Genomic DNA, 18,899 nt, shown 5'->3' with positions numbered 1-18,899 from the left:
GCGAGTATAAATTTTCATCTGCTTTACTCTTGATTGCACTTGCTCTGCCATAAGTAACTATAGATAGCAGACAAGCAAAGCTCCGTTCTCCAAGTACTCCAGACGAAAATTTAAGTTCTAAACAAATGTCTCTCTGCCCCGAAAAGCAAACTTGGAAACATGTGTGACCCAGTTAAACCTTAGAAATCAAAATGCCACACATATTGGAAGTTAGAAAGAATACCTGATACTGGGAATATTCAGCAGGTCAGGGCACAACTGTAGGGAAAGAAACAGGGCTATCCCGAGATAACAGGGTGTAGAGCTGGAGGAACACAGCAGGCCAAGCAGCTTCAGAGGACCAGGAAAGCTGATGGTTTGGGCCTAGACCCTCTTCAGAAACAGGACTATCGTGTTGACTTCTCTGATGAGAACTGCCAGATTCATTGACTTGAAACATTGTGTTTTTCTCTTTACAAATACTGCCTGAGACTAGTCAATCAACAAACCGGGCAATTTTCATTTGTCTACAGTAATCTTTAACCTTTACAGAAAGATTTAATTTTATAGAAATGCCAATTATTTTCCTTACTGTTGCATTAAGTCACTGAGCTGACTACTCATCCCAGTTTCATGACTCACTAATATCAAGAGTATCTTTATATAGCTTCAAGATACTAAAGCTTACATAAGCAGATCCACCATGAGGAACTATTCCAGTCATGAAGCAGAACTCAAATTTATCTATGGTTATGAGACCAAACTTTTTCAGTGTGTATTTCTGGTATTAAAAATCCATGTACATTATTTTGAAGAAAGTAAAAACTTCAGAAATAGAAGACATTCAACTCTGAGCTCCTTATTCAGTACAATCATAGTTGATCTTCAACTTCAACTTTACTTTCCCTCCATATTTCATTATCCCTTGAATCCCTTAGCATCCAAATATCTATTGAAGTCAGTATTGAAAATACTGAATAATTGACTGCCCACAACTCTAAGGTAGAAACTTTTATGTACTCAATCTATTGAATGAAGAAAATGCTATTTATCTCAGCTTTAAATGGCTAATCACTAATTAATTGTAGACACCATAGTGAAGAAAATATCCTCTACATATCTATCCTGTTAAACCCCTTAAGAATTATGTATCAATTAAGATCATCTTCCATTCTTCCAAAATCTAGGCAATGTAAGCCTAGTCAACTCAATTTTTCTTCATAGTGCAACTCTCCCATGCAGCAATTAGTCTAGTGATTCCTTGTTGTCCACTAAGGCAGGCTTAGCTTTCCTTCAATAACATGACTAAACTTGCTCACAGTCATCCAGGTATGGTCACACCAAGGCTCCATTCATTTGAACATAAGCAAATGCTTGAAGTCTGAAATGAAAATGGAAAATGCTGGAAATGCTCAGCAGGTCTGACCACTTGAAGACAGAAACAGCATTAACATATCAAGTTGAAATTTCACAGATCTGAAATTTCAACTGTTTGACTCTCCACAGATGCTGTCAGAATATTGAGAATTTAAGTTCTCAATAAGGAACAATAACATTACTCTAACATTTCATTTGTTTCCTTAATACAATGATGCAACTGAACAAGATCCTTCCGGTTGTCAACAATCCCTCAGCTTGCCATCATCTAGTATTCTGCTTTACCACCTTTCCTTCTTAGGTGGATAACACCACATTTTTCCATATTAGATACCATCTGCTACATTTTTCCCATTCTCTCAACCTGTCTACAACCCTTTGCAGAAATTAAAAGGAGCAGGAAAGCTCTCCTTGATGTGTATCAAATAGTTTCCCTAAATTTACTAAACAGATTATCTGGTTGCTAACACATTGTCATTTGTGGAAATTGTACAGCACAGATTAGCTGCCAATCTTCTTGCATTGCAACTGAAAATATTCTTTAAAAATTATATTTAATTCAGTTTAAAGTGCTTTGGGTTACTAAGATTATGAAAGATGTTCCAGAAATGCAAGTCTATTCTTTATGTGCTTGGTATGTTACTACTAATAGAAGAAAGCATTAAAATGATTTGACCAATCATTACAGCAAAGCCAACTGTATAGTCTACATTGATGAAATGTTACTGTCTTCAAGGTCATTCCAACACTTATTAACATACAACACATCAGGAATCTATATATTTGTCCATTTTAAAATGGCTTACATCTTTCAGGATGGTTAATCCTGACACATTTGATTGATATACAATTGACTCTAGCTAGCAACAGAAGATTAGAGTAGTTTGTTACTAGCATTTATTTCACTCAAAAAGTTACACATTCAATATGGCCCACTGTTTTCATCTTGGCATCACTGTGGAGTAGTTTTTGCCATGTTGCAGAAATGTTTACTAATTTGGAAATCAACTTAACACTCACGCACACCAAAGGGAGTGTTTTGCATTTCCTATGTTTTACAATAGGTATTGCGGATTCTGAGCACTGTTCAGCGTACTTTCCCATAACAAAGAAGTTTTGTATGCAACAGCTCACAGTCTCAGTCTGGTGAGGGCATTGTGGTATAAAAAAGACGTTAATTAGTGGCTCATCTCCACAGAATAATCCTAAACTTCAATTCCAACGGCCACTTAAAAAAAATACCCAGTACCTGTGGCTTTCCCCTTCATACCTCCAACATATGCCTTAAATCGAACTGAAAACAAAATAAAGCAGTTTCAACCAGGAGTCAAGATATAGAAATTTTAAGTTTTATTACTTTTTCTTTTTTCCAAAAACACTATATGCAAAATCCAAATTGCAGAAAATGTTACTCCTTATTTACAAATGTACAAAAGAGTCACATAAAATGTAAATTAGATAAAAATATTATGTGGAGTATAATATAGAAATGTAATTTGTTCTGCTTTGAAGTATAGAATACAATGACTAACAGTTATTGCACAAAGACCACAGAATGATATTTAGCGACATGAACGAGAAACCGTTACCTGACCCTTGGCAATACCGTGAACCTGACGTTATGGGTAAATCTCCTTATCCAGTGGCAGGTTTGTTGCATAGTTTTCCTTTCACTTTTTGTACCTCTGATAGAAAGTCACCAAGCACCATCACATCATGGCTTATTTTCTTTTGGATTTTTTTTGTGTGTTTCAAACAGCATTTATGTACCTGAACTCCCCCTTTTAAAAAGGAAAAAAAATAAAATTCGTTGCACTGAAAGTGAGATCCTTCCGCGAGTTTACGATGGCTGTGTTACCACCTGAAACGGCAGAGAATGGTTTCCACCCTGACTTCCAAAGCTCCGGTCTTTTCTGTCGGTGTTTGGAAGTACACCGCACCCGGTACATTAAGAGGGCGAGGCTTTTAATCCAGCGAAGAGATTTCACTTTCCGAGTATTATTCACTGATAAGACATGCTGGGGTTACGCCAGTGTCCTCCATCTGACCCCGGGGCACTGTATATAAGGCAGTAAATCTTTCTATTTACAGGCTGAAGACTGGGAGCAGTTTGTCGTTGAGCTACAGGTGCCTCTTCATGTGCAGAGCCAAGTGATCAGATCTGGAAAATGCTCGGTCACATTTGTGACACTGGAAGGGACGGTGTCCCGTGTGCTTTCTGTAGTGTCGAGTCAACTCATCAGAGCGAGCAAATTTCCAACCGCAACCTTCCCAGTCGCAGTGATAGGGCTTCTCACCTGTAAAACAGACAAGCAAGCCCCACCGGGTCAGAACTGTCTGCTTGGAGCGAAAGATGGAGAGAGAGAGAGAAAGTCAGAAGTTGGGGCGGGGTAGGGAGGGAGGCAGACACACAAATATCATATAGCTCAGCGGAGCCTTCAGTTCCTTGCCGATCTCGGAGATATTCTCAATGGGCAGCTCGCATCGACACCCTTTGGATTGACCAACAGCTCACAAAAACCGACAGAACTGCGGGTGCTATAAACCAGAAACAAAATCAGAAATTGCTGGAAAAGCTGAGCAGGGGTCTGGCAGCATCTGTGGAGAGAAATCAGTTAACGTTTCGGACCGAGCGACCCTTCCTCAGAACTGGACTCAACTGTCTGGTGGGCATTCCGAGGAAGGGTCACACCACCCGAAACACTAACTCTGAGTTCTAGCCACAGACGCTGCCAGGTCTGTTGAGCTTTCCCTGTAGTTTCTGTTTTTATTTACAATCTCATCGCCTGCATCAGAGACTAACGCACAAAAATTGCTTTGAAACTTAAGATCATAAGCAATAAGAGCAGGAGCAGGCCATTTAACCTCAGGAACATTTCCCACCATTAAATAAGATGATGACCGAACTGACTGACCTTAATTACACATTCTTGGCGTCACCTCCCCATTAGTCCTTGACTCCATTGCCAGCCGGAAGTCTGTCTACATTAGCCTGGAATATATGCAGTGACCTAGCCTCCACTTACCTGGGGGATGAGAATTCGACAGACTGTTATGAGAGATGACGTCTCTCTTTAACTCGCAGTGGTAGATCTCTTATTTGCAAACTTTAGCCCTAGTTCTATATTTGTCCCTCGTTCTGGGAAATATCCTCTCAGCTTCCAGTCTGTCAGGGTGCCTCCGAATTTTATATGATTCAATAAGATCATTCATAATTATTCTAAACAATATGAGTATGGCTCTAAACTCTGCTGATAGGAGAATCTCTTCGGCCCAGGAATCAGCATAATAAACGGTATTTAGAGTAAATCTATCCCTCCCTAAGTAAGAATACCAACTCATATTGGTGCAGGGGTGGTCTCACCAATTCAGGGCTAAATATTTAAACTTGGGCTGAACTGCCGCATCGATCACTCCCCTCCACGAATATTGAATGGGCCACACCTCATAACTCGTGGAGGTGAAGTCAAACTTGGTGCATGGAAGATGCGGGGGTGGGAGGAGGATCAGTTTTTGTTTAAAAGGACACATTTTTGGGGCTGACAGGCTGGGAAGGAAAACTCGGTCACTCACTGACCGCCGGCAACGGGAAATAGCGGACACCCTTCCCAAGGGGATGATTCGTTAGCGCCAGGAACCTGGGATCATCGTATAAACGGCACATATAGCCCTGAATAGGGGACCTGCTTGTGCGAGACGCACGAACAAACACGAAGCGCAACAATCTACGTTTTAACTCCACTGCTGAAACCGAAAGGTAGTTCCTCAGTACAAGGAAACCGGTAATTTCAACTGCACTACGCATAGGATAGGAATTTGCAAATCAGGTGGGCGGGGGTGGGAACTCAGAGCTACATTTACTTGCTGTTAAGCGACATCCTGATCTAACTACCTTGACAAGCTTATCTCACGGTAATGCACACAAAGGAATATTTGCTGCGCTTACACCAAAACACAGCTAACAAGCGAGGAAAGGACATGCATACCTGTGTGCGTCCGAAGATGCGCCTTGAGGTGCGAGCTCTTGGTGTAAGTTTTCCCACAGCCCGCATAGTCACACGTGTGAGTCGCTACCCGTTTCCTGGGCCAAGATCGGCGACCTCTCCTTGGCTTCTCTTCCTGGGTAAACGCCGAAGGCAGCAGCTCTAATAAAGGTGAACAGGGGGTGAAGTCAGCAACGCTCCTTGAACCGAGTGGTGAAAGCTTAACGGATCTTCAAAAATAAGACAAGACTGACCTTGGTACTGGACAGCTGGCTGGTCCTGGAAGTGAGGGAAGCTGCCTGGAGGAGGGAAACCCTGCTGGATGGGGAGGCCTGGCGCCCTTTGGTGAGTCAGCATCTGAGATGAGGAGCGACATTGCCGGCCAAGCATGCCTTCTGAAGCTAGGGGGGAGTTCACCCTGCCGGGGTAGGTGTGCTGACCTGCTCTACCCCTGCACACCGCACGGTGGCTGCTCCCTGGCACCTGGTCACCGCTCGCCCGCCCATCCAATGTTCTCGCCGAGCACGACGTGGTGCTCACACCCAGCGGTTCCTGCTTGATCTTCCGGCAGCCCTGCGGAAGGTGGCTCTGCGGGTGGGTCAAAGGCGGCTCGATGGCCGGAGCGTGCTTGTTGACAGTGGCCTGCTGGCTGTAATCGCCCGGCTCTGTCGCTGTCCTTACTACAAATCTGCCGTGCAGGCTGCTGAGATGGCAGTAACCGGGATCCAAATCCGGCCTCAGCAACTCAGCCACAAAACTGCCGCCGGTCGGTGGGCCCTCGCCAATATCCGTGATGTTGTAGCTGGCCGGAGGCTCTCTCTGGTACAGGTCTGCGCCACTCTCCGGCGTGTTGGGCACGGGGCAGTTAAAGTTATTGGCAGTGCTGATCGTTGTTTCCGAGTTCATGGTGTTGGACAAGATAAAATCTAAGTCTAAGAGTTCGCTCAGCTCCTCGTCCTCCCGCCTAAATCCCACATTCTGACCCTCCTGTTCAGCGGATCTTCTAAAGTTTGTCATTTCTTCTCTCCATCTCTGCAAAAGAGTTAGTTTTAGTCTCATTGATCGGTTCCATGTTTAACTAGAAGTTTGCATGCACAAATAGCCAGTTGTTAAAATCAGAGAGCATTAGCCAATCGTCAAGCGAAATGTTCAGAACACGATTCAATTAAAAAGCTATCAAATCACTTTATAACACAAATATTCGGTAGTGCAATGAACAGGTTCTATGCATAGTTAAACTGCAATATTACATTAGGACATATTCTTACAGTGAGTGTCCATAATACTCAACGCTCAAACTTTGTAAACGATCATATTTTATATACGAAGGAGAAAGAGCTGAAAAGCTATCACATATGTGCTACGTTTGATTGAAAGTAACAGAGTGAAATATGGAACTGGAATAAAGTGAACTCTGAACCAAGACGATTTTTAGCTCTCGGTACTTACATTGCACGCGGTTTGTTGCCCTAGGGGTCTGTCCACGCCTTTCTCGTTCGAGCCGGTGGCGAATGTGTTGATGGAGGGGAGGACAGTCCCGGTCAAAGCCATGTCAAACTCACTCTGCGGCCGCCTGCAGATAACCAAGCAGAACAATCAGATTAGCTGGATTCTTCCTTCTCGTCAACTTCCCTTATTGCATCCCGGCATCACAGCGTCTTCTCAAATACAGCGCCGGGACACACCTTTTTTTCTACAAAACTCCTAGTGAGAAACCTACCTCATTAATAATGAGTTGACCAATTACAAAACCTGCGTACAGGAAGCACCTGCACTGAGGACGGCCGGAGCATGAAGTGCGATGTATTACTCCTGGAACCGGCTGGCCCTATATATAGCCAGAGTATATATCGGGAGCAGCTGGAGACGCAGTTAGCTGGGGACTGGACTGGCAGTGAGGAGTTTTTGTTTGGCTTTTGCAAGGAGACAAGTCTGTACATTCGCTCCCGGGGACGGCAGCGCTGCTGATGGTGCTGTTCCTGGAAATGCTGGTGTTTCGGCTGCTGTTTCTGTTATTGTTGCTGTTTCTGCAGCTGCTCCGCACGCTGCAGTCCCCGGAGCATGGAGCGAGGGAGCAGACTGACTGTCACGGCCAGCCTGCACCGCCCTGCCTTATGAAATCTCCAAGGGCCCGCCCTGGCCGCCGTTGTCATGGCAGCGCAGCAACAAAAATAACCAAGTTTCAAAGTAGCGGGGCGGGAGGAGGGCGCGGATTGGGCGGGGATCCCTTTGACGTCACAATAGCTCGCGTCACTGTGACGCGCGACCGGAAGCGGTGCTTGTAACTATTTGGGAGCAAAACAGTGGCAACCAGCGGCGATCGGCCTTTGTGTGTTGTGTATGTTGACCCTGTTCGATTGCCACCGGCTTTGATAGTAGCAACAACCTTGTTTGGGATAAATAAAAGTTTTCCCGTCACTTAAAAGTCGCCCGAAGCGCTGGCTTCTGTTCCTCCGTGAGAATTAAACTTGCGTTTATATACATTTTCTCTTTACAAACTGTCACCTCAGGGAAGGAATACAAAGTCGAACTCCACTCTAATGGGGATTGCAGAGTAGCGGGTCCGCGGTGCCATGCAGCGATTGAATTTCCAAACGTCGGCCAAACAACCGTGGTATTTGCACCTTCTCGAAAGTTTCGAAAACGAGGACTATTTTGCAACTTAATCAATATTTGCAACTACTAAAATTTCCATTAATCTAATGTTGCTTTCTCCACATACTTCTGTCATACTTTAGCTGTTTGCTGTTATTTTGGTAATTATACTTTTTAATATTATAGTTGATTGGATATCGTAGTGCAATATTGCGACGCACTCAGAAACGGGGGAAAGCAAGAGGGAGTGAGATTGTTTGGAGAGCTCTGTTAAAGAGCCATCACAGGCATGATGGGCCCAATGGCCTCCTTGACAGGTGTAAGATTTTATGAATGCCACTTTCCTCATTCATTCGGGAGGATGCGGGCTTCACAATCAACTGAAGAAAGATGAAGTAACCGCTTCCAAAAACACTTTCACTTTTTAGGTTTCCGAGATCAATGGCGATACATCTGTTTATGGATTTTGTTTTAAAAACACTTACGACAAGCACGTTATATTTAACCAAACGTTAAATCGGTAATTACTTATGTTTACGGCAATATTTTCGTCACCTGCGTTCAATGCGGCAACTTGCTTCTCGTCGATGCCAAGAAATGTTGCTCAGTGCAAAGCGGTAGAACCGGGATCCGCTGGAAAATTGTCTGGTGTGACTCACCTCCGTCAGTTTCTTTCATTCTGAATTGGGCTCCTACCCTGTAGGATGCTCCTGGTTCACTAGAATGGTTAACTTTGTTTCTTTATTCATCCGAAAGTAGTTTACTAATGCAAGGGCGTTGCTCCATAGAAAGGGAATCTATTATCAGTAGGTATTGCAAAACAATATTTGTCCAGATCAGAAAATATGCCTAACATTTTTCTGCTAAAAGGTAACAGTCCTGCCTACAATACAGGATTATAAGTAATCTTGCTGCTTCCAAACCTACTCTGGCAGCTTTTTTTGGCGTCAAAGTGCTTTCCGCAAATAGAGTGCAGCTGTTTCCATCTTTAACAATCAGATATTCGATTTTAATTTTTGCTTTGATATAAATGTCAATGTTATTCTTTTCCACACATTCGGTACTTTGCACTTTTTTTCTCCCCAGAGTCCCCTGTGTTTGATGCAGGGTAGAATGGGAACAGTGGTTATTTGTGTTCTTGCTGTTGCCTTGGACATCCCCTCCAACGTTTACAAGTAACAGCTGTGTGAATTCCAGTCCCAAATCTACCTCAGCCTGTTTAAGCATCTGGTACAGTAGGCACAATATTGGCACTGCCTTGTTAGTACTTCATTCACTGTACACATTTCACAATCTGTCTAGCCCAATGTTACTTCATTTTGTTTTACATAATTGTATGTGAGGATTTAGATACGTTGGTTATCTGCCATTTAGAGCTTTGACCACTATTTGAATTATACTTTATACATTCTGAAAGAGCAGTCAGCAGAAAGAACAATAAACGCTTTAATTTTAGATCAAACAGGTGGTCCCTAAAGAAATGCAACAAGGAACGGTGGATGCTCAGAAAGAAAAAAAAAACAGAAAATGCTGGAGAAATTTTGGCAGCATCCTTGGAGAAAAAAAAGTCAAAGGTTTGAGTCCAGTGACCCTTCTTCAGAACTCGAAAAGAACTTCACAGTTTCTAAAGAATCACTTCTCATCCTCTCCTTGGAAGGAAAATTTACTTAAAATAGCCAGACTTGCAAGATAGTAAGTTAAATCAGAGAAACAGGAACATCTAATTTCTTTCCTCATGCTAATGTGAATCTCTTTAAAGGATGCATTGATTTTAAAAGGAAACAAGTCTCATATTATTCATAATTATCACCTATGTTCTATTGAGAGTAAGACAATCTAAACATTCCAATTATTGATACTTGTAAGTAACAAACAGGGATGCACAGAAATCCAGATAGAGCAAAACAGACAAAAAAAACAGAGAACATGGAAACAAACTTCCAAGAGCCAATCGTAAATTTGGCTGTTTGCGGAGATTCTTTAGACTGTAACCAGTGATGCCTGATTCATGTTGTCATCTATCTAATACAGTCAGGTGTGTTAACATTGAAAGTTAACAGTCAGCTAGAAGTCAAAGGTGAACCAATCCTCATATTACATCCACCATAACTTTTCTGCCAAGCTTCAGATTCCCCAATACAATCAGGCCATATCAAAGAAACATATGCTGTTGAGAATCACAGTCCCAAAGCAGTGGGACTGCCAAACACCAGGACCTCTACCTTAGTTTTGTTAAAGCCTAGTCGCAATCTTATCAACTTTCCACCTAATATTCAAAGTTTTATGACATCCCAGTGCTATCAAGGTGCAATAACCTACACATTTGTCCTTAATATCATTCCCTGGTATTGGTAAATATCAGGGGTCTCACTGCAAGTGGTGTGCATTGCACACTATACTTCTGTATTTTTTGATTTTAAAGGACTACAGTAAATAAAAAAAGGCCACTTTATTACAGTTGGTCATGGACAACATCATCTTTAGTCTTCCAGCCTGCCTTGATACCCTACAATTTGCCTACTGTTGCAACAGGTCCACAGCAGATGCCATTTCCCTAGCCCTGCACTCATCCCTGAAACATCTGGATGACAAGGACACCTATGTCCTGCCCATCAACTACAGCTCTGCCTTCAACACCACTATCCCCTCCAGACTGAGCTCAGAACTCTGAGATCTTGGTCTTAGCATTGCCCTCTGCAACAGGATCCTGAGCTTTCTGACCCACAGACCACAGCCAGTGAAGAAAGACAACTACACCCCCTCCATGATAAAATTCAACATTGGAGCCGTCCCTCCAAGGATGTGTCCTCAGTCCCCCACTGTATTCCCTGTACACCCGCGACTGTGTTGCTAAATTCTGAATGAACACCGTCTACAGGCTTGTCAAAGACAATACCATGGTAGAAAGAATATCTAACAATGAAGAGACAGAATACAGAAAGGAGATAGAGGGCTTGGTGATGTGTGGCAGTGAGAACAATCACTCCCTCAACGTCAGCAAAACTAACAAACTGATCATCGACTTCAGAAAGAAAGGAGGAGAACATACCCCCATCTACATCAACAGAACTGAAGTTGAGAGGGTTGAGGCAACAAGTTCCTCAGAGCGATGATAACCGACAACCTGTCCTGGACTTCCCACATAGATGTGATGGTCAAGAAGGCACAACAATGCCTCTCCTTCCTCAGGTGGCTCAGGAAATTTGACATGGCCATGAAGTCCCTCACCAACTTTTACAGTTGCACCATTGAAAGCATTATGTCTGGGTGCATTACAGTCTGCTGTGGCAACTGCTCGGCCCAGAATCGTAAGAAACTACAGGAGGTTGTGTGCACAGCCCAGACCATCATTGAAGCCAACCTTCTATCCAAAGGCTCCATTTACACAGCTCATTGCTGTGGAAAGGCTGCCAACATCATCGAAGACCCATCATAACCCAGTAAAGCTCCCCTACAACCACTTCTGTCAGGCAAAAGATACAGAAGCTTACACACACACACACACACACACACACACACACACACACACACACACACACACAACACACACTTCCTGGCCGTTATTAGATTGATGAATGGACTCAGACTTTTTAATGCTGGCCTTGCTAATGCTGCTCTGGCCTAGCTCATGCCCTGTGGCCCTGTAACCTGTAAGCTTCCAAGCTTTTTTCCCACCCAATTACCTGTATGTTTTTGCTTGCTATAATCTGCCTGCACTGCTCATAAACAAAGCTTTTCACTGTACTCAGATACATGACAATAAATAAATAAAATTAATCAGTTTTGACTGAATAATGGACTTCTGTGGAATTCATAACAAACCAATAATAACTTTAAAAATATTCCTTGCCAAAGATTGAATTTGTATCATTCAGTTGCCAAAAATCAATGGCCTAGTGCAACCTTCCTCATTCACATGAGGATGAGTCACACCTGAACAGAGCTGGGATGGAGTTCCTTGTGGAGTGTTTCGTCAGTGCTATTGGGAAGGCTTTAAACTTACTTGGCAGGGGTGTTGAAACCAAGAGAGGATAGTAGAGGAGAATACTAGGCTTCACAATATACTTGGGAGATACAGCTGGCACTAGCACAGAGAATAACAAATTGATTGGTAGAGTCTGAGTAAAGAAGACATAAATGAATTTCAAAATAAATTTAATATTCATCTGTGTAAATGCATCGAGAGTTGTCAAAAAAAGTTGCAGTTACATACACAAATTGCCACGTAGAAATGATGTTCTGATGATAAGGGCCTGGCTCAAAGAGAGCAAGACTATGTGTTACATATTAAAGTAACGTTAAATACAAATATAAGCTACTCAGGAAAGAAAAAAGGGAAGGAAAGAAGGAGGTATAGCAGTCCTGGCTAGTAGCATTATATTGTAAGGGTCAGAATGGTGGTGGAGAAAACTGTATTCTTGAATACAATATGGGCATGACCGTAGAAGTTGCGAGTGTTGAATGTTGTTAATCAAGTGTATTTAGGGGAAATTTAAAAACAAGGACAATATGCATTTCTTTAGATGTTAAATCCTTGGATGTTTAGGTTTGAAGTTTTCAATTAAGGGAAGGAGCCTCTAGTTCCATTGTCAAAATGGTCCTCCTGTTACTTCCTTTATTAAATAATTGAGTTTAAAATGTTTCCTTCTAATTAGTTCTAATATGGGCAACAGAATTGCTAGTCAAAAGTCATCCCAAGGAAAGATGGGTTAACCATCATTTGTACATTCTTGATCCTGAACAAATGTACAGGAATGCCCTGATTACTTTGCTGCTTGGAATGCACTCATATGTGAAATTTCCTTGCAGAAGACATACTAATATGAAGATTTGCATTTATGTAGCAGCCTTTTACAATATCTGTAAAACATATATGTTTTACAGCCAACACTTCTAGAGTGTTTTCACTGGTATTATGGGGAAACAGTTTGTTTCTCAGCCCTAAATGATTTATCCTATATAATTAGACAGTCATCCCTGGTTCTATCAATGAAAAGAAGTGGTAAAACATAAGCTCCATTCTAATAATTGTTTAATTCTTTTTTCCTATTTTGCATTAAATTCAAGGTACTACAGGCAGAAGAACTATCATAGTAAATCACCATACAATCCAGACTCCTTATTACAGTCTGGGTAGACCGATTTTGTTTAGTCATGCATGATAAGATATTAAAATATTATCATTAGTTCATTATTAGAATCTTTGTGGCAGTTATTTTATTTCAAATATTATTTAAACGATATTGGACTTAATATACTACATCTAAACAACAACATGGTCACCAAGGAGGAACTATTTTACTTACCACGTTTTGTCCATTGAAAGATAATTGTAAATTTATTTTAATTAATAACTAACACATAATGAGATATTTCTAAAGAGAATCTGACAGGAGATTTTGAATTATGATATGTTTCTTACATTGTTCAGGCTTACTTTAGCACATCTAAGTGCCACAACTCTAACAGGGCATTCACTGTAACTATTATCAAAGTATCTGATAGATTTGAAGGAGGTTGTGATTTAACTCAAAAAAGAAGAAAATTACATCTAAAGTAACTCATTCATTTCCTAATCATAGCAAAAGATCTCAATATGCTGTGTAAGCCAAAGTATATAGTATTACTACATAGGATGTATGGTGTAGCTCCATTAACCTGGAGTCAGTATCAACATGGACTGCTACATTGGATCTCTGACTAAACCAGGCAGAGGGTAGCTCCTGGCTGAGCATGCTGGGTAGTGAGGACTCATTCATCTCACTTTCTGGAGCATCACATTTATTGTAGTGGAGAACAACAACCTGTATTTACATAGCATCATTAAAATGTTTAAATATATCAAATACTGTTCAGGATCATTAGCAAACAAAATTTGACACAAAGTCACTCAAGACAAAACAGGTGACCAAAAAACTCTGTCAAAAAGATAGGTTTGAAGGAGGCCAGAGAAGTAGAGAGGTGTGGAACACCAATGGCAGAGTGATTTTAATCACTATTGAGCAAGAGGTCAGATTTACAGGAGTGCAGATATCTTGAAGGGCTGTGGACCAGGAGGGAATTACAGCAGTACAAAGGGGTAAGGCCATGGAAGGATTTGAAATCAAGGACAAGAATTTTAAGGCTGAAGCATTGCTCAATTCGATCCAATATAGGTCAATAAGCACAGAGCTAATGTGTTAGCAGAAATGCAAGACCACATAAGGACAGTAGAGAAGTAGGGAAGTCTTATTGCAACTTTATGGTAGGGTATAGTAGGTTCTGGACCAAGTGCAGGTAAATGGGATTGGTATCATCTGGTGTTCATTGATCAGCATAAACAGTGGGCCAAACGACCTATTTCTATGGTGTGTGACCTAATGACAATTTCCAGCTTCTGCCTCACATGCAGCAATAAATTACAATTAAAATGCACTGAAATCAAACAGAAAAATCAGACTCACTGGGAGTGAGAGGCAGTTTATCCCTTCATGGGAATCAACTACTCTCTAGCTTTTCTCTTTTTACGTTCACAGGATGAGAGTGTCACTGGCTAGGCAGCATTTATTGCCCTTCCCTAATTGCCCAGAGGGCAGTTAAGTATCAAACACATCGCTGTGCATCAGAAGTCACATGTAGGTTAGGCCAGGTAAGGATGGCAGTTTCCTTCCCTAAAGGATATCAGTGAACCCAATGGGGTTTTCCAACAATCGACAATGGATTCACTGTCATTATTAGGTTCTTAACCCAGATATTTATTGAATTCAAATTCCACTATCTGCTGTGGCAGGATGCAAATCCAGGTCTGCAGAACATTACCTGTGTCTCTGCATTAACAGTCCAGTGATAATACTACTAGGCAATTGCCTCTCCCTTTCTAGGGGAGTTACTGTCCTGTCACACCTAGAAAGGTTGTTTGAAGGTACATAAGGAAGTGTTAACCTCTTCTAGGTCATAGCAGCGAGCTAGGTAAACAATATCTTTTGCACTACTTCTGATAGCATTGAAGTAGACCCAGAAAAACACAATTCCAAAGGGTGGCCAGTTAATGTTTGACAATTAAATATTCGTTGTTTATTCAGCTGATACTTTGATAAACACAAATACCTGTTGAGTGATTCCATTTATTGCTCCTCCTTGTTAACAGAATCATTTCATCCCTGGTTCCAACTAAAAGAACAAAAAAATGTTGTTTGGGTGAGTTTTTGTTTCTGTGCTAAGACACCAGCTAAAAAAAATTGTGTGCCTTCTAGAATGGACAGTGAATATATATTCAGGAAACCAAGATGAAACAATCACATTTCTGAAACATTTTAATGTTGCAAGAACACGGTTAACAATCAAATTTGTACATGGATATAGATAAATATTCAAACATAATCACTGAAGAGGGAGATAGGTCAGTACATCAGCCAGAAAGGAGTAGAAGGACATGGTGATAGGGTGAGAATACAGGGATGAAATGAAGCACGTGAAGAGCACAAGCGCCAGCCCAAACCTTTTGGGCCGAATGGCCTGTTTGTGCACCTGGATTATTTTCTACATTCTGTACACAGCCGGATACACACAAATCATTACCCATCTAAACACTGAACATGTTGTCATATCTTCTTACATGGCGAATCTCACGTATTGTACGCAGCAGTTATTCGGATACACAAGTTTGAGATGCGCAAGACAACTTTCGCATTTGGTTTTTGTGCTCCGAAGGCTGTTCAGAAAATGTGTATTCTCTATTAGTTATCGTTTTGTCAATACGATTATCTTGCACCATTACATACCGAAACTACAGATCCGTACTGTGCCATTCTCACCTCTTAAAACCTGTATTTCATTTTCAGCCTATATTTGTTAGCAACAAATAAAGATCACTATTGGAATCTACAATGCACCCGAGCGAAATGAACTGCCGGATTGAAAGCACTGCTAGCTCGGACTCTCTTGCTTTCTGCGAGCATTCTATTTTAAAATACCCCTTTTCCGGGACGATTAAGAGTCATTCAAACTCTTTCTTCATGTGACTGAATCTGGCATTTCGTCTCATACCCAGATTTACTATCTAGGAGTAAATGCCAGTCTGGGATGGTTCTCGGCGCTGACAAAGCCAGCAAACCATAGCAAAGACTCGAAAATCTTGTTGCAAACCGTTAAATTTACTGCATTTAGATCGTACGGCAATACAACTTTAATGACACACATACGAAAAAACACACAAGGGCAGACAAACATAGACACACCGACACAGACACGTCGGTTTTTCAATGCTAAAGCTGTCTCATTTCTGCAAGACCGACCACTCTCTCTGTCACTGTCTCTCGTTCCTCGTCCCTCCTCTCTCTCGTCTGGGATTCCGTTGCACCAGTCCTTAAATATCGCAGTTATTTTTAACCTACTACGTAATTCTCAGTGCCGACATCCCACAACACAACTTTGTTTCCTCCAGCCGAGAGGGGAAATGGAAACCCAGCTTGTCTTCCTGATCACATGGCGTTGAAGTCAGCGAAGAGAGAGAGAGAGCGAGAAAAGTACACAACTTCTTTTATGAACTTTTGTACATTATAAAACCCGCTGAACCACGGCGTCTGGCGCTGGCTTACGTTCCAGAACCCAGGCCAACCTAAACAGAGGAGAGATGATAAATACAGAACTCCCGGCCTGATTGGTAGCAGTCGGATGTTGCGGAAATGATTCTTTCCCGACAGAGAGTCAGCTGACGCCATGGGCTGATGTAACGACCTGATCCAGGATTAGAAACCCATAAAAGCCCCCCGAAAAAAGTCGTGAGGCCGGAGTTTGACACTGGACTTCAGGTGTGGTGAGGAGCTGCTGATTTAATCTCTTCTTTCGCGTTTGAATTTGCATCTCAGCCACTCGTCCGCGACCCCATGCCGGTTCCGCCACAACACCCATCCAATGGGTTTGATGTTAGACGAATTACAGAATGGGGAGCAGTTTTAAACTTCTAATGGAACCTCTTAGCCAAGGTGAAACGACATTCCATCAATCTCAGGCAGCAAAACCAAAAAGTAGCAAGTGTTCACCATGAAATTCAGGCGAAAAAAGAAAGTCCCATAAGCTTTAAAAATCATCTTTCACGGCGAGTGTTTCAAAAATCAAAAGAAAAATGATTAATTGAACACATGCACAGCAAAAACATCCATAATAGCTGCTCACTTGTATTTCACAACGTCCCGTGAACCATGTGATCCAAGACCACCCTTAAATTTCCCAGTGCAGTATTTAAAATCCCTTCCCAACGAATATCGTCTTCTTCGCCCTGCGGCTGATCAATTTCGAAGACCGGGAGTTGGCCATTCCCATGTTTTTTCTTTCTTTTGGACATGTCCATCACCACTCTCCAACCGTTGTCTGTTGCGCGTGTGTGACATCGGATTGCATTGAATTGAAGACCATCTTGTTGTGGACATTGCAGAGTCTGGACGGGCCCAGGTTCGTGTCTCAGTATGTTGGCAATACAGACACTCAGTCCTGGAAGAGATAGATAAGATTACATCGAGTCAAATGACTTCCAACAGCTGAATGCCAACCAGATAAGTGACAACAACAAAAAATTCCAGAGGTTTGCGAGGCAGGGAAAATAAATCTTTATAGGCCAAGAGTGGGATTTAGAAAGCGCTGCCCAGTTTGGGCTTCGGATAGAGATTCAACAGTAATCTTGAAAAGGAAATTAAATAAGATTTTTAAAAAAATGAAATCCAGGAATATAGGGCAAGAGCCAGGGAGGTGGGCGAACTGGATTGCTGTGTCAGCAGCTTTTTCACAGATTTGAATGAATGGCCGAATGCCATGATTCTACATTCTTTCAAATTTCGTTGATGACAGTTCAATTCTAAAAAAAGAAGGCTTCCTATATTTGAAGAGTGATGTCTCTACCGGTTCTACCGCACACTCTGGCCCAGATATTAGAATCAAATTAAACCTATTTTGGGAAGTTAGACTTTGGGAAGACACACGGATACTTTGAACGGCACGTGCTACTTCCACTTTTTTGTACATTTTAGAACAGCTGTTGCTTTCTCGTATTCCGAAAATGTAATACAACATGTTACAATTTGCATCCGCGTCCGCAGAGGTTTCCGGGAGAGACAACATCACGCGATCTCAATGGCTTATCCTGCTGGGAATCAAACTTCAATATTCAAATATGTTCCGAGAATAATTTCGGATAATTACCACGCTATTTGGATCAAGAAACAGAGGCATCAAATCCGCAATGGTCTTTTCGGGAAACAATTCCCCGTGATCCTGTCAAACAGAATTAAAAAAAAAACACGAGTATCTGATCCTCGAAACAAACTCAGCAAAGGTTCAGTCAAATAAGCCGACACAAATAAAAGCGCCCACTGCCCTAAAGGGTGTTTACCCCAAACACATCCGTCGTCATTCTCACATCTTTATTCGTTCATGGGATGTGAAGGCCGGTACTTGGCTCCCACTCCCAATCTCTGTTGAGAAGGTGTAAAATGTCTTTGAAAAAATGCACTATTTAGGAAGACTTTTAGTGCCATTCTGTGAGGTGGCCACTGGAAGAACTGGAGAAGTCAGAAGTCTAGGTTCGACTGACCTTAAAACGAGCCATGGCAGTGCAGCTACGCTCTTGCAGCAGGTTGCTTCAAAGCGAACCACGTGTTGCGTGGCCACACTTGCTTTACTTTCGGATCTATGTTGGAAGGAATATTTTGGAACAGGATTAGACCCAATACCACGATCTTCTATCGTTGATCACTGATCAAGAACGTTGCCAGGGAGTGAGGCATAATTAATACTCATAAGTTTAGTAATTTGATATTACAATTGACTGCTGTTAAGAGCATCACGATCCCGTTTCGGGGTTGAAACATGCAGTTTGGATCCATTCAGTTTATGCGAGAGACCCCGAACCAACACTTTGCAAGCGAGACTGCTTGAGTCGAGCAGATAAGAGTGTTGGAGACCGGTAGAGAAAGTCAGCCAAACGCAATCAAT

The 18,899-nt window shown here is 42.0% G+C and overlaps 1 protein-coding gene across 4 annotated transcripts; it reads right to left on the bottom strand.

Moving 5' to 3' along the window:
• Positions 1–2,806: 2,806 nt before the first annotated feature.
• Positions 2,807–16,638, bottom strand: LOC125451285 (Krueppel-like factor 4). 4 transcript variants are annotated; one of them, XM_048528254.1, is made up of 6 exons: positions 16,151–16,638; positions 15,021–15,083; positions 6,789–6,912; positions 5,594–6,371; positions 5,343–5,501; positions 2,807–3,653 (listed from the first exon to the last, which is right to left on the bottom strand). In XM_048528254.1, the coding sequence occupies exons 2-6, from the start codon at positions 15,035–15,037 to the stop codon at positions 3,478–3,480; spliced, it is 1,254 nt and encodes a 417-aa protein (XP_048384211.1). In that variant the 5' UTR covers positions 15,038–15,083; positions 16,151–16,638; the 3' UTR covers positions 2,807–3,477. The 4 variants fall into 4 exon arrangements, with proteins under 4 accessions (XP_048384211.1, XP_048384212.1, XP_048384214.1 ...); XM_048528255.1 differs by having other exon boundaries at positions 16,307–16,638; XM_048528257.2 differs by lacking the exons at positions 15,021–15,083; positions 16,151–16,638 and adding an exon at positions 8,490–8,672.
• Positions 16,639–18,899: the final 2,261 nt, after the last annotated feature.

The sequence above is a fragment of the Stegostoma tigrinum genome, chromosome 3 (assembly GCF_030684315.1).
Source record: "Stegostoma tigrinum isolate sSteTig4 chromosome 3, sSteTig4.hap1, whole genome shotgun sequence".
NCBI lineage: Eukaryota > Metazoa > Chordata > Chondrichthyes > Orectolobiformes > Stegostomatidae > Stegostoma > Stegostoma tigrinum.
Note: the sequence above shows the minus strand (reverse complement) of the source record. Positions and strands in the feature narration are given on the sequence as shown.

What these genes read in the sequence shown, in the direction of transcription:
- LOC125451285 (XM_048528254.1), bottom strand. An exon ending in GCCAGCTGTCCAGTACCAAG is followed by an intron (nt 5,502 to 5,593) that starts GTCAGTCTTGTC and finishes CACCTTTATTAG; the next exon opens with AGCTGCTGCCTTCGGCGTTT. An exon ending in GCATCTTCGGACGCACACAG is followed by an intron (nt 3,654 to 5,342) that starts GTATGCATGTCC and finishes TCTGTTTTACAG; the next exon opens with GTGAGAAGCCCTATCACTGC.